Source organism: Notolepis coatsorum (assembly GCF_963971535.1).
Source record: "Notolepis coatsorum genome assembly, chromosome: 12".
Classification (NCBI taxonomy): Eukaryota; Metazoa; Chordata; class Actinopteri; order Aulopiformes; family Paralepididae; genus Notolepis; species Notolepis coatsorum.
Window position 1 is genome coordinate 53,994,784 of NC_140176.1, and position 16,040 is coordinate 54,010,823.

Below are 16,040 nucleotides of genomic sequence, written 5' to 3' on the forward strand. Positions count from 1 at the left end.
CTAAGAGCAGGATTTACGAGCACGGAAGAGCAGTCTGGACAGACTGGTGTGCGCATATTCTTAAGCCCTTAAACCCGACGGGCCCGGTACAGGGCCGAGATTGATATCACGCCATAAATCTATTAGGGATGGGCATTTAAAAAAAATCCAGATTGTTTGATTGCATGATGTACTCGAGTAGTGATTGATTACTCGTGGAGGAACACAAGTTACTTAACGTTACACAGGTCGAGCTATGCATGCTTAGCTTGCTAACGTTAGATAGCAGTGTTTATAAGGAGTCGTCTGCCAACAAATATGTTGTTTCAACAAATGTATTCACAAAATAAATTACCATCCAAATGTTATTGAAGACTCCTGTGACCAGTAAGTAGGTACTACATACGTCTTAACTTTTATTAACTATTTTTGACCGCAGAAATATGCGCAACTATTCTACGTTATATGCGTAAATGTCCGCTATGTGCCTAAAGTCAAGACTCGACAGTGTGTCCCAACCCCACTTCTCCATATCCACACGGAGACGAGTTTGGGTGTATCTGCCAAAGTATTTTATCGTATGCACATTTCGTCCACACGGAACCTCAATATTTGTATCCTAGACATTTTCAACAAGTCAAAGGAAGACAAATATTAGCTAGCTTAACTAGCGTTAGCTCAAACACAGAACCGGACGAGACAAGTTGTCAACAATAATACTTCTGGTCGGGGGGTTTCAAAATAAAAGAACAAAGTCTAAAACACTAATTTAAGATAGAGTTTTTTCATAGCCGTGAGTAATCGATCAATTGATTACTCACGCGGAACACCCCTAAAATCGATCAATACAGAATGTATTAATTAATGTTGCATTTTCTTTTCAAATGTAGCCAAGAGTAAAGACCCTAACCCTGTCAAAACAGCAGTCAAATTGCATATTTTCAGCACTACGTTTGTTTACCAATGATTTTAAGTGTTATTTGTGAAATATGAGTTTATAGACATCTCAGCGTATTGAGTCAGAAACATGTGCATAATTGACGGGAGGAAGTGGCACAGCCACAAGTGAGTGTAGTCTTTTGAAGGAAGAGACCTCGGGCTTTCGATGGGCTTTCGAAATTTCGAAAAACTACACTACCCAGCTCATGCCAGCCCCTGTCAAACTTTGAGCCGTCTGATGTGAAATAATTTTTCAGCATAGTTTTCAGGATCATATCTCACAAACCTGAACGTTATTGCCATAAAATAGAACGTAGTTCACCTTTCTGTGAAAAATGGCAGAGCAATTTACATTATAAAAAAGTAACTGTACTTACAGTAGATTTCATTCATGTTTTTGCTGCCGTCAGGGGCGCCTGGTGGTACTAAATCCAGATTTACCTCTGCCATTGGAAAGAGTAGATTTGGCCCGATCCATAGATGTGTGAATCGGCCATAATAAGGTCATTTATAGGCCTTGATATTCTATATTCTATATTCATATTTCAAATTGTGGCAAAATTCAGTGCTGTATAGAACCCCCTGTAAATAATCTGCCCTTTAATCATTTGCTTCGATTTTTCGATCTCAAGAAGGTGAAGAAACTTCACTTTACTGTTACATTTGTACTCTGGTTAGAGGCCAAACTTATTTCCATTGCATTGTACATGTGCTGTATAAGGACTCCCTTATACAGACCCCCTGTATAAGGACCCCCTCGAAAACGAGATAGCATATCTCAAGGGGTTTATCCTTCAAATAAATTTCAAATTTCAAAGTATGATGACAATACATTTTAATTGTGATCAGTCACAAATCGCTTCTGCGCTACCTGTTGAATACAGGGGTCAGAATAGCAGAGATGCAATGTTGAGCCTCTCGCTTTCGTTTTGCACACAGCCCTCATCTTATAAGTAGCTAGCAGGCGTGTCTGTATGCAAATGCAGGTGTACGAGAATGCGCTTCCAGTTTATGAATGAGTGACGTACTGTACTTCATTCAGGGGATCGTAGCTGCGATCATTTTGGCAAATTAAGAGAACCTCTCCACACGTTGATGAATCCAGGGGTAACTGTCGTAGGTTTTATCTTACAAACTTCCAACAAGGTAAGTTAAGAGGAAACGTACGACAATGTTGGTGAATGAAGTCCAATGTGTTAAAGACAGGGGCAATAAAATGTGTGTGTGTGTGTGTGTGTGTGTGTGTGTGTGTGTGTGTGTGTGTGTGTGTGTGTGTGTGTGTGTGTGTGCGTGTGTGTGTGTGTGTGTGTGTGTGTGTGTGTGTGTGTGTGTGTGTGTGTGTGTGTGTGTGTGTGTGTGTGTGTGTGTGTGTGTGTCCAGGTACTCCATTGACAGGAACACAGACTTGGAGCGTTTCTTTAACGTGGACGCCCTCAGCGGAATCATCAGCACCGCCAAGCCTCTGGACAGGGAAGCCAACTCCATCCACAACCTCACTATCTTCGCCATCGAGAGCCGTGAGTACAACGGCCCCCTCTTCCGTACGCGCGGATGTCCCGCCTCGGAATCAGGCCGGTTGGCGTCACCGTACGAGAGGACGTATATAAGTGTGTATATAAGGCCCTCGCGGACCTCTCTGGCCTGTCAACCAGATGAATCACCGCCGCCACCACCCCTCTCTCCTCTCCGCTCCTCTCCTCCCCTTTCCTACCCGCACCCCTCCCCCCACACACCACGCTGCCTACATTACAGCGAGGAGGAGGCGTTGGGGTCGGGGCAGGGGGCTGTCAGGGAATGTTAATTCACACGCCGGCCGGTCGCTACGACCTCCGGGTCTCCCTGAGCCGTGGCGTGTGTGCGAGTGGACGAGGTGCTGACTAAGACTAGGCGCGGTAACCCACTGATGATCTATGCTAATGTGACGTAGCGAGATGCCTCATGCCTTATTATTATTTTCTTTTTTTCCGCTAGCGCTCTCGACGGATCCAAGGACACAGGGGTGTTTCTGTCCTCCCTCTGTCATGTTACAGCCATACGTAAACACAGTGGACAACAGCCTGAACATCCCTTGAACGCTCTCGACAGACCACAACCCGTCCATACGAGTTGGAAAAGACAAACATGTCAGCATGGAATTGCAGAAATGTTCTCTGCCGTCACACCTTCAGAAGGATTCTAAAAGTGTGTTATTATTATTATTTAAAAAATATTTAAACCTTGCTATTATTTTGCATTTCAAAAGATGCTGTATGTATGTACGTAACAATACAGACACTCTTTGAATACTCGCTACTTATAGCGACAAAAGGAAGTAACGACAGTAATAAGCATGCGAAGTGCCACAACCAGCCTCCTCTTGCATATGCGACACTGGCTTATGACACATAGAGACACTTGTGTTCTGTTTTCAGTTGAAAGCATCTTCGTGATTCCATGGACTGGCAACAGTTTCCTCTGCTGTGGAGTACAGTATTTATAGTAATGGGATCCGTGTGACTAAAGAGAAGGCCTCCCTGGCTGAGGGATGCTGTGCATTTGAGCTGCAGTCAGTCGCATCTCATCCGCTCTGCCCCGACCACGCCAAAACGACAACAAATCTGTGCCCCGAGGCACGGCGTGTCCCTTTTATCACCGTCAAATCGGCCTCCCCCCACCCCTTCCCCCTCCCCCGAATGTCAGCACCGTCATCTCTCATCAGCGCGGCAGCGACGCCTGGCTAAATCATCATCTTCTACCCAGACATAGCCATTTAGCCATCAGCGTGTGTCAGGGAGGCAGAGGCCGCCCGGCGCAATGATTGCTTGTTCGTACGCGTAGCCTGTCGGGCCAGCGGACCGTGTGTAATTAGCTGGCTGATCACTTTGGCTGATCCCCACCAGAGGAGCTAAGGATGCCAGATGATGGGGAGAGAATTGCATATTTCATTAGTGCAGCACTTTTCTGGCTCGGTTGCTTCATTTCGCTCGACCTTTGTGATTAATTAAAAACACATGAGACAGATCAATATTCCATAAATTGGCTGAGAGCATAAACACAAAGTTAAGTCAAGGCGAAAAGTGTTTAAAGAAGAAAGTTCGGTGAAAGCTCTGACATTAATTTGGTCTCTCTCTCTCTCTCTCTCTCTCTCTCTCTCTCTCTCTCTCTCTCTCTCTCTCTCTCTCTCTCTCTCTCTCTCTCTCTCTCTCTCTCTCTCTCTCTCTCTCTCTCTCTCTCTCTCTCTCTCTCTCTCTCTCTCTCTCTCTCTCTCTCTCTCTCTCTCTCTCTGTTATTCAGAGGATCCCACCCAGATTGGAAAAGGCGTTGCTCTCATCACAGTGCTGGACATAAATGATAATGCCCCTGTCTTCGCTATAGACTATGAGACCCTCCTCTGCGAGGACGCCGCACCGGGACAGGTAAGACGCAGAAGAAACAGCTCTGTGCTTTCTCCTCCTCAGCCCCTTTTTCTATGCGACAGTGGCTCAGGAGGTATAGCAGTCGTCTGGTAATCTGGAGGTTCCCGGTTTGATTCCTGCAATATTGTTGAGGAATATAACATATGAGTAAGGATGTACTCAGACAAAAAAAGAGACAGACTGAGTATGTAAAATAAAATGACAAATGACAAATGACACCCCACATGCCCAAGAGATCAAAAGATAATTTCTATGTCTATGTTAATTTGCCCGGCTGTGATAGGAAACTAGCAAAGCGTAGCGGTACATATACAGCCCGAGAACCAGCAAGGGTGGGACGTGAGGTCTCCACTGAAGTTAAGGTTAGGGTTGAGGTAAGGGTTAGGTTAATAAACATACAATTATGACGATGCAACTTGGCCAACAAGTGACCGTCTCTCGGAAGTATTTCTTGTGTCCAGGAATTTCTACCATAGCTATTTCAGAGGCTCTGCGGTCATTTCAGGGAGATGGTCTCATCAGTATGGGTCTGGTCCTAAAGATTACATAGCAGGTATCATTGGCATTATCATTCATTTGAGATGGTATCTCTCACTCCTCACTGTCGATGCCAACTAAATTACGGATGGTGCCTGTGGTCTGACTCCACAATAATAGCTTTGCGCTAATATGATATTTCATGGCGGAGTGGAGTGGAGTGGTTGTCTGTCTGAGTCCATTATAATTAAGAGGATCGCTGGTGCAGGTCACTGGTGCAGAAAATACATCACAACATCATGCAAACGGAACAAGAAGAGGTTTTGGCGCTGAGGAGGGAGGGAGGAGGTCAGCGTATCAGTCACTGAAGCCGTGCATCGCATTTTCCCCATGTTTAGCATTTGGCCTCATTGTTGCTAAATGACTTGTGAATCTGCGCTGGTGATTTGTCTGCAGTTGGCATTTGGAAAACACAATCAGAGGCAAAGGGAGAAGCAGGCGTGCAGAACTGAATAAGTACAATTGATCAGAATGATGCATTGTATTGGGAATGGCTATTAGGCCCTTTTAAATATGTTATTTGCATTTCCTACTCCAGTTGTTTGTCATTGAGCTCACGGGAGGGTGTACAAGAATAGCAAAGGATTTCATTTGCAAAATGAGAGGATATTTCATGTGTATGTTTGCCTCCTTTAGCTGTGGCCATGGTGGGGTTATTTTCCCATCCAGGATGCAGCCCCTCCTTACCATACCTCCATCTGTGTTGCTGTATCACATTTCTAAAGATATGTATCTGATATATGTATATATTCCTTTAGTTCAAGAGTAAATTAAGTTCAGAGTGAAACACATGTGGAGAATCTCTGTTGCTGGGGAATGCAAACACATTCTCATTATCGTATCAGAAAAGAATAAACCTAGCCTACCAGAAAGAAAGAAAATATATGTTGGATAAATGTAGGGAAGGTGGAGCCCACGTTACCTGCCGCCCCTGTGTATTGCTCTCAATCTGGCCACGTTTAGAGTAAACTTTTGAAAAGTCGTTTCATGATGCTGTCCGCTTTCCCTTCTAACTTTCTGTCTTCTAGGCTACGCACTCGAATGCAGGCTTTGTCAGTAGCCAACAGATAGTGTTCAACAGTTAACGGCAGCAGGCTACTGTTTCATCATAACTGAACAGCGCAGCAGCAGTGTTGTGGTATTGTGTGACCTGATGTGGCAAAGGTAACATTGTAAATGGTAAATGGTGCATTTATATAGCGCTTTTATCAAAAACGCTTTACAATTTTTGTTCCTCACATTCACCCATTCACCACATTCACACACCGATGGTGGAGGCAACCATGCGAGGTGCCACCCTGCTCATCGGGAGCAATTAGGGGTTAAGTGTTTTGCTCAAGGACAAACTACCAGACGACCGCTCTACCTCCTGAGCCACTGTCGCCCCATAGGATGGTGCAGGAGCTCCATACTCTAGTAGTCTACTTGTAGCCTTGCCATTTAAAACAGGCTTGCATAAATTAAATTGGAATCATATATAAATTATTCTATTTCTGTGATTTGAATAACAAATAATTAGGCTATACCCTGAAAATCATTACCAGCTTTATTATAATATTCAGAATGAAATAGGCTACGGAATCCTTTTTAGACGCAGCTTTTTAGACACAGTCTGCTCTGTTTGAGTTTCGGATGTGCGCAAATTATTTATCATGTCAACTTTTTTATTTTTAATTTTTCTTTTAATTTTTTATTTCTTTGGCTTCAGTCTCAAACTAATAATTTTTCTGTTACCTGCAGCCAAATAAGGTATTTGTTATGAACCTTTTCATGTAACAAGGTGAAAGCAAGCTACCTTGTAATTGAGACACAACCACTCTGCGTCAGAGCTCTGTGTGTTTGTGCCACGACAAAGAGGGGGTGGGCAGTGGGCGAGTTTGGAGGCTGGCCCTTCATAAGTTAGAAACAATACAGGTATTTTCTGTGGTGTTTTTCCATTGGCTGAACACACATTTTGGGTGGGCTGAACCCACCCATGCCCATAGCTAACATTGGCCTTGGAATGTAAATACCAAGAGATCATCCCCACGTACAGGCTACAGTAAACACACCAATCAGCAATACCCCCTGAATCACATGACTTTGTTGCCCCTAACCTGCGCTAACCTCGTTCCCAGTTTTATCTCATCCGTGAGATAAAGACTGGTAAAGCACTACGGCCGAAAGTGTGAATTTCCGGTGTATGTACTTCCCCTGGAAGCTGTCTCCGAACGGACCAAACTTTTCCCGATTCCTGTCGGCAAACAAGCTAGAACGTCCCGGTCATGTAGTAAATTCTTCAGGCAAACCGTTGCAGTGGCTTAAACGAGGAAATATTGTGCACTTCACGCATTTCTATAATTGTTTTGTCGAAACCGGAAAGCATGTAGCCGGTACTTCCTGTACTTCCGTTTTCACACTTTAGGAGGCATAGCTTTACCAGCCTAAACCTGCGCTGAGCTGCTGCTCTATGGAGAAACCATGACCTCCCAACCCCCATGACCATGACCCCCCCCCCCCCCCCCCCCGACAAAAAGTTGTTCCAAACAAAAATGGCCGGATACCATTTTGCCAAATCACCATGGCTGTGAGTGATTCTTTCACCTGTTACACAGTTTCCTTGGCTGAGAAACAGGATTGACTGTTTAGATCGCTGGTCATGGCTGACAAATGCAAATCTATTGTAGTCTGCCCCATTGTTCTGATCAGGATTTACATTTCCTTTTTGCCCCTCGGGTGCCGCACGCACACCCATCTGTAGAGCATGAAGGAGACAACAACGCACAGCTTGTTGTTAGTGGTGATGCTTAGAACAAAGTCATCTCCTTCTCCCACTGCATCCCAACCAGCCTACAGAGCATGGACACGCTCCACGGCAGCATCATCAGCAGGAAAAAGGGTACAAAAGGGTAACTGCTCAGCCGAACCAGACTGCTTACTCAATACCTCCTCCGGGTGTGGCCAGGAGCTGCTGCGCCGTAAATTGAGGAGCTGCTGGTGACGGATAAGTCATCTCAGCGTGCCCGTCTGTTCACCCGACGGTGGTCTAGTGGTAGTTAAAGTACTGCGGCCATGTGTCGAATTGCAATGCTATTGATGTATTATTCAGTGTCAAATAGATTAGGTAAGATTCAAATGTATTGTCATTATACAGCACAAGTACAGTACAACGAAAATTAGTTTGGCATCCAACCAGAGTGCAAATTTAACAGTAAAGTGCAATAATATAGTATAGTATGTACAGGTGATTAAACTGGGTATAAAATAGTACTACTGAGTGTAGTGCTAATCAGATGAATGTACAGAGTTATAGTATTAATATGTACAGTGATACAGGTATAAAGACACTATGGTAGTAGGCATACTGGCCAGCAGTGCAACTAGTAAGAGTAGAGTAGGGATATGTACAGTATTTACAGATATGTGAAAGTATTATGTGCATGTATGTACAGACAGATGTTGATATATATATGGCACAAGTTACATGGGTTATATGCAGGTGTATATGTAGGTATATAGAAGCAGTATGCAGTATTCAGATTAAATGTGAATATTTTAAACGTTGATATTATCACCTTTAAACAAGACTAGTATAGCTGTGAATGACTACACAGTCCAACACTGACTTTAGACAGTTAGTCGCTCAGTACCTGTATACACTTATATATAGTGCTTCATTTGTAAATCAGGAGGTGCTGGAACACAGAGAGGGTGTTGATGAAAGTCAGGGAACACATGCAAACCACAGTTCCTGGAGCATAGACTGGGTGCTGCTGTGCTCAAACTGAACAAGAATAATAAACAGTGCCATATGTTACAGAGTGAAGAATATTGGTGCATCTTCTGAGCCTAAACTATGCACTATTATGCCCACAACTATGGGACGTATAATAAGATATTCCTTTATTGATCCCCTTGGGGAAATTCAGGCATCATGGCAGCATGGGGGAGGGGGAGGGGAGGTACAGGTAGTAGAAGACATGGTACAGGTCATAGAATTATAGTACAGTGGAGAAGTAAAAATAAAAATAGAATAAAAGGGCAGTGTAAACAATATAACAATATCTGGAAATGCACATATGGGCAACAAGGTGCAAGATGAGGGTATGTATGCCCTCTCAGTTAGATTTGCCATACAATAAATAGAGTTACAATATATAATCTAATAATCCAATGATCTAAATCTAATCTAATATATCATCTAAAAATGCTAAAATTTTGCTCTAATTAACCAACTACCACACACAGTAAATGCCCAATAGCTATGGAACTTACAGTATGCCAAAATATTTAGACAAACAAGTATGGATGTTAAACCTCTTGCCAGCAAACAGTGCATTGCATTCCCTCATTCACTGCCTAGTATGCCATGGCCTAGCCTACTCCTCATCCTCATCATCGTCAATAGGCCTCGTCATCAATAATAATAATGATTGATAATCCCTCTTATCAATCATCAACACTACTCAGAGAATGTCAATAAAACCATGCTCATACATTTTATCCCTTTCATCATACCGTTCATTTGTCCAAAACAGCCCACAAAACAGCCATGGACCGCTCTGCCTCTTTCTGCCTGCTTCGTAACGTTATTCCCAGGGTCTTGTACAGACTTACTGTGTGTATAATCCATGACCTGCCGCCAGCCTGTTGATTCTACTAAATGACGTTGACCCGAAGGGTCCGACTGGTTTGTCAAAAGCTCTACATATACAACTTCCTTTTTGACATTTTACCAGTTTTCCACCGTGTTGGTGAGAGTTGCTTACTTCACACAGTCAACATGAAGTAGGCTAGCTAGCAGTAGGTCACTGCATAACCTTTACGTTTCTCATTTAAATTTGTTTATTTCTTTATACTTGAATGGTAAATAAAAGAATGTCTGAACACGTAACATTAAATCTTACACGTTTTACACAAAATGATGACGGTGACAGAAGAGGTGCTGGATCCGATCAAATAAGTGCTGGTCCCAATCTGGGAGGTCAAATTAAGCCCTGATTATATACAGTACTCTTTGATGAACGATGTTACTTACCCTTAGCTGCCAGAGTTGTACCATTCCTGCTGACTTGTTGTACAGAATATGTAAGTCACTTTGGATAAAAGCATCAGCTAAGTATTGATATTGACCTATTCTACATGTTGAAGCTTTAAGGAGATGGATATAGAGTATTATGAAGAGTTGGTTATACTGTGAATCCACCATCCAATTAATTCAATGGTAGATATACCAATATCATTTTCACCTGCCTCAGCAAGTCGTCCCTGAACCATCTACAAATGGTCCAGAACTCTGCTGCAAGGCTATTGACCAGGTCCAGCAGGTCACACCCATCCTATATTCCTTACACTGGCTTCCCACAAAATTTACGATTAATTTTAAGGTACTTATTTTCACATATAGGTGCCATGCATGGTCAGCCACTTCTACATCTGTGACCTGATTGATCCATATATATCACCAGTAGGTCACTTACTGTAGGTCTTCTGACCAGGGCTTACTGGCTGTCCCTCGCTCTCGACTCAAAACAAAAGGTGATCGTGCCTTTGAAGTTGTGGCTTCGACGTTGTTGAACACTCTTCCTATAGACATACGCTCTGCGTTCTCTGTTGATGCCTTTAAAAAGCAGCTGAAGACGTGTGTATTCAAATTGGCCTTTGTTCTGTAAAAGAGTGTTTTTTTAACCTCTTAAGTAGGGATGTCCGATATTATCGGCCTACCGATATTATCGGCCGATATCGGCATTAAAATGTGATATCGAAAAATATCGGTATCGGTTTAAAAAAATAAAAAAATAAAAAATAAATTTACATTTTTTTACATTTCTATAACCTTTATTTACCCAGGCAAACAAGTAAGAACAAATTCTGATTTTATGTATTGTCAAAAGTATGCATAATGTTGTGTTAATTCCACAACAAGAGATATGTAATGTTAATTACCTGAAATTATTCAAATTTTTTTGGGGGGGGGGGGGGGGGGAACCCTGCATATATCGGTATCAGTTGATATCGGTATCGGAAATTAAGAGTTGGACAATATCGGTATATCGGCAGTGGCGGCTCGCCACTAGGGGTTCTTGGGCGCCGCCCCCCCCCCCCTGGTTAAAAGAGAGAAGAACAAGAAATATTTTTTTAGTTTTTTGTTTTATAGCCCTATAAATAATATAAACATGTTTAAAATGAATAATATTTACTCATTTTAAGTATGTTTGTGTTTCCAATGCACAATATAACGTTAATATATCAAATAAAAATAATCGTTTTCCTGAACAGGAAGTGACTCACTGTCGCATAGCCGCATTTCTCCTAGCCGTATTTCTCTCGGCCCGGGCTAGACGCAATAGTGCTCTGAGTGCGCGTCACTGTTTCATCGCTGTATCCGTCGCAGCCAATCAGTGCGTAACGCGCTGTGCGTTGAAATATGATGTTTATGATGGAAGCTGGGCGAGATTTGAAGCGGTCTAGGCAAGCAGCCTTAGCAGCGTCTAGAATTTCCGTAGCCGCATTTCGCGGAGACGCTCTCTGATTGGCCGACGTCAGTTTCTGTTGTAGCTATTGTGTAACTTGTGTTGTTGTGATCATGCAGCTATTTGTCTTAGAGCGTGACGGCAAGTTCTTTCGACGGTTAAGCTTAGGCACTCTTTTAAAGTTGGTTAAGGTTAGAGTTTGTCTTAGAGCAGGGCGATAGAACGCCAGGTAGTTTGCAGTCTGTTCGACACGGAAATGGGCAAAGACATCATCACAGTACTTGTGTTATGTGTTGTGTGGTGCTAACACTTCGCTAACAACAAGCTATATGGCGGATGCAGTCTGGACAGTGGTCTGGATATACATCAACAGTCTGGGACAGTGGATTATACACTTTATCAAGCCCTCCTGCCCTGGACGTTTCGACTAAACAGTGAGTCTCTCTCTCTCTCTCTCGCTCTCTCTCTCTCTCGCTCTCGCTCTCGCTCTCTCAACACAGCGATGCTTCCTGTGTCTCAGAGAAATGCGGCTACGGAAAGTATTGACGGTGCTTGGCTTGCTGAGATGATAATAGCGATTCAAAACGCGCTGCTGTGTTGTGAACTATAACATTATTTTAGCTGCTGCTGATGCATAATGGATGAATGAATGAATGGTGAGTTGTTTAAAATGACAACATATACATGTGTTAATTATTTTATTGGATTGATCCGAGAGACAGAGAGAGAGATTGCTCCAGAGCATTTATTAACGTTACATTTTTACAACGTTACCTAACGTGAACCCCCTGCGACCACCCAACAGTAGATAGTACGGGCCGCTACTGTATATCGGTATCGGTAAAAAATCCAATTTATCGAGCATCTCTACTCTTAAGCTATATTTTCAGAAAATGTGCCTAAACGTTAGGGGTGTAACGGTACGTGTATTCGTCCCGCGGATTTACGGTACGGCCGTCACAGTGCGGTATGTGCAGCCATACGAAGAATACGCCTCACAGTGCAAACACCAGTCGCACATGCAGGCACTCGCGGGTTCCGTGCGAGAACAGCGCGAGTGGCTGAGCACACCGAGTCCGACTTCTGAGCGGGTGAAAGTGCACGGAGGAAGGCACATTTACATTGGAACAGCTGCAGGGTCATTACAATTTTACAGTTTTCTTTCGTTTTTTTGTTCGCCCAATAATGTTAACCAAATGAAACCAATGGAAAGACACACACACGCGTGTCGCCGACACACACACACGCACCAACAAACACACCAACATTCTCCCCCGCCGGACTCACAGGCACAGCTGATCAAATAAAAAAAATAAACATACATTTCCGGACTGATCATCTGAGCTCCTCTCCAGTTGAACATTCTGCAATCTGTTAATAACATTTTCATTCAATCAATCACCTGTGCGGTGATTACGTTACCATTGACTGAAAGAAGGCTCGTTGTCTGGTCAATGTAACATAATAAGGAGACGGTAGCCAAAGTAACCAACAAAAGATATTTAATTGATAATTACCATGGTTTGTGATCAGAAAGAAATATAAAATAATGACAAACAAAAACACAGAACTGCACAGACAGGATCAGCAACAGACGCAGGGGAAGACAGAACAATTATACATGAGGGAATGACGAGACGAGACACACCTGGGTTGATTACAAATGGGTACACCTGGGAGGGAAAATGATAAGGACTACGAAACCAGGACAGGGAACTACAGCTAGACATAACACATCACACTAGGAATGCCTGATCAGGGCTCAAACATAAGGGTTTCCCCCCCACACGTAACAGTGAATAACACCATGCTAACATTGACCAGACGTGAATTGCCACTGAGCTCATTCAGCACCTTCTTCAGATCAAGTGTACAGGGTTTTTTGTAGATACAGTACTGCATTTTGCCATCCGGATACATGCAATTTGAAATATGAATATAGAATATCAGGCCTATACAGGGCTTGACATTAACACCCGCCACCCGCCAAATGTGGGTAGAATTCGGCAGTGGCGGGTAACTCCGTAATTCTACCCACCAAGGTGGCGTGTGGCTTTTTTTCTATGGAAAAAAAAACATTGTAGTCTACAAAAGGCATCTGCAATAATTAAGTCAATCCAGGTGGTACTACATAATACTACAACTCCCACGAGGACTGGGTGGGCACGGTGTGCTCATTCCATTGGCCCATCCACTTCGCCCTGTCGCGTGCGTCGCCTCAGCTGACAGCTGAACTAATGCTGTTAACGTTAATAGCTCACATTAGACTAGGAGGACCCGTTAGCTCAACTGGTTAGTGCGACCGACTCATCCATAGTTTACACTAGCAAAACAGTTAGCTAACGTTACAATGTTCTGCAGCGTTCACGCAATCGGGAAGAAAGGCAGACCCTTCCTTCACCGACTATTTGTGGATGTGCGAGTGTTACATTCAAGCCTAAAGTATGGCTCGTGTAGGCCTTGAATGCAAAGTGGTGGACACAGGACAAGACAGGAGTTTATCAAAAATAACAATATTTATTGGAACAGCTATTTAAATGGACAAAAGGGTGAGAGCTGGGTGTTCCAGACTCCAAAGGTCAATAACAAAACTAAGGCACATAGGCCAAAATAGAACAAACAGCAAAATAGAAGCAGTGAGAGCAGATGAGACTCTGGTGAGCTGACATCTCTTGTGAAAATGGGAGACACTGCAGCCTGCACTCTGCTCTGCTTTGTAGGGCGTGGTGCCTCATCACCACACCTGTGTCAATTACAAGGGCGGCCATTTTAATAACATGGAAAACAAAAACAGGAAGAAACAGTGTGTCAATCAAACCACCAATTAGTGACAACACACTACAACCACAATGTGAATATGCACCACAGACAGTAAGTATCCCTCCACCATGTGAAAGTAATACGTAACACCCCCACACCGAAGATTTATGTTCTTCTCCCAACTATAGCCCAAAGAAACCATCACCAAGAGAATGAACATAAATAAATAAGGGGATACTTACCAACCTTACCTATAAAAAATGCAACCACACACTCTAACATGTGCAGCGCCTGTACTGTGTCGAGTGTGAGCCCCGGTCAAGAGTCACACTCAACTGTACATAAAAAAAAAACGTGACCCACGAATCCGGAAATACCGTGAGGCACTACCACAAAGTGACAATGGGTCGGCCCCTGTCGAACACGACCCTTAACTCAGTCGAATGCTCCCTGCTGAGGAACATTTGACACCGTTGTTTAGCACAAACAACCCTGTCCTGATACCCGCTCAAGCGAGACCCCTCCAAAATGTATTCAGCTAGGCCTGGATGGAGCGGAGCTGGTGGAAACATCCGGGCAACCAAACCCCACTCAGCCCCTACCGAGGCGCAAGGCCTAGAAGTCAATCCACCCACCAACACATCACCAAACAAACTCATGACAACAGGTCCCTCCGCCGATACAGACCTGACAAACAGAGACAATAAACTGGAGTCAGCATGAGACCCACTGCTCTCAGGACAGAAAACAGGAAAACAAAACACAGGCTCCACCTCAACAGGCCGCTCCACCGATACCGACCCGTCAAAAGTAGACAGCAAACTGGAACCACTCACTCGAGAAAAAACAAACTCATCGCGCTTAGGACAACCAACAGGAAAACCAAAATCAGCATACTCCCCCGGTACCAACACAGCGCCCAACCCCTCCCCACCTGGCACTGCCAGTACAGGAGACTGCACTGAGGGCTGTACCCCTGTTAGCTGTACAGGAGACTGTGATTCACGAACATCCAGAGCAGGCACGTCCTCACCGTCCCTGGAACATAGCAACATCACATCAGGCACAAAAATATCTTGAGCACCACCCAAAATGGTGTCACAAAAAACAGCATGGTCAGGAACCAAAATGGTGGCACACTCATCAACATTGCGACTCAAAATGGTGCCACAAAAATTAGCACCGTCATGAGCCAAAACCGTGTCACAAAAAATAGGACCGTCATGAGCAACAATGGTGTCACAGACAGCAACAGTGTCATGAGACAAAAAGGTGCCCGATTTGTTTCCACTGTCATGAGCCAAAATGGTGGCACACACAGTAACATCGTCGTGACACAAAACGGAGACACACGATCAAAAAGGTTGCCACACCGTAGGCTAGGTCGTGAACCTAGCTGTACAGGACACAGGTAACTAGGTCGACTAGCATACCCAGTGCCTGGCAGATTGTCAATGCGGTCAAGTGAACAAACATCAGAACCACCAACCGACATACCGGGATCATCACCGCTGAAAAGTGACACATCACGAATGTTAGAGCCACTGTAGGAAGGCTGGCAGCCCAATTCTGGCCTCGTAGCCTCCTCAACCAGCATGGTGCCACATGAAATATCAGAAATGGTGCCACATGAATTAGCAACATCCTCCTCACTCTCATCCTCCTCATTCTCCACCTCCAATTCGTCCGTGGCCTCAGCCACTATAAAGGCTGGGAAGCCTTCGAGATACTGCTCCGCCACTTGAGTATCTGGCACGCACGTCACCTTCGGTTTCACTAGTACTTTACCTCCAGCCAAGTCATTGCCCAAGAGCAACGTTACCCCCTGCATAGGGAGTTTGCCAGTCGCCACTCCGATCACCACTGGTCCTGACACTAGGGCACAATCAAGAAAGACATTATGCAGCGGCACATTCATCGTGTGCATTCCAAAAGCCTCAATAACAACCCCTGCACCCAACTCCGAGTGGTGCGTAAA

General features: G+C 44.1%; 1 protein-coding gene across 1 annotated transcript in view; it reads left to right on the forward strand.

Annotated features, from left to right (window-relative positions):
• LOC311238303 (cadherin-7-like) overlaps positions 1-16,040 on the forward strand; it is a gene marked incomplete at both ends in the record, with an annotated part of 370,362 nt that overhangs the window by 273,696 nt on the left and 80,626 nt on the right. Inside the window, 2 exons of the mRNA XM_084326328.1 lie at positions 2,299-2,435; positions 4,192-4,313. Coding sequence (XP_084182454.1) covers positions 2,299-2,435; positions 4,192-4,313 — 259 coding nt within the window. The remainder of the gene's footprint in view (positions 1-2,298; positions 2,436-4,191; positions 4,314-16,040) is intronic.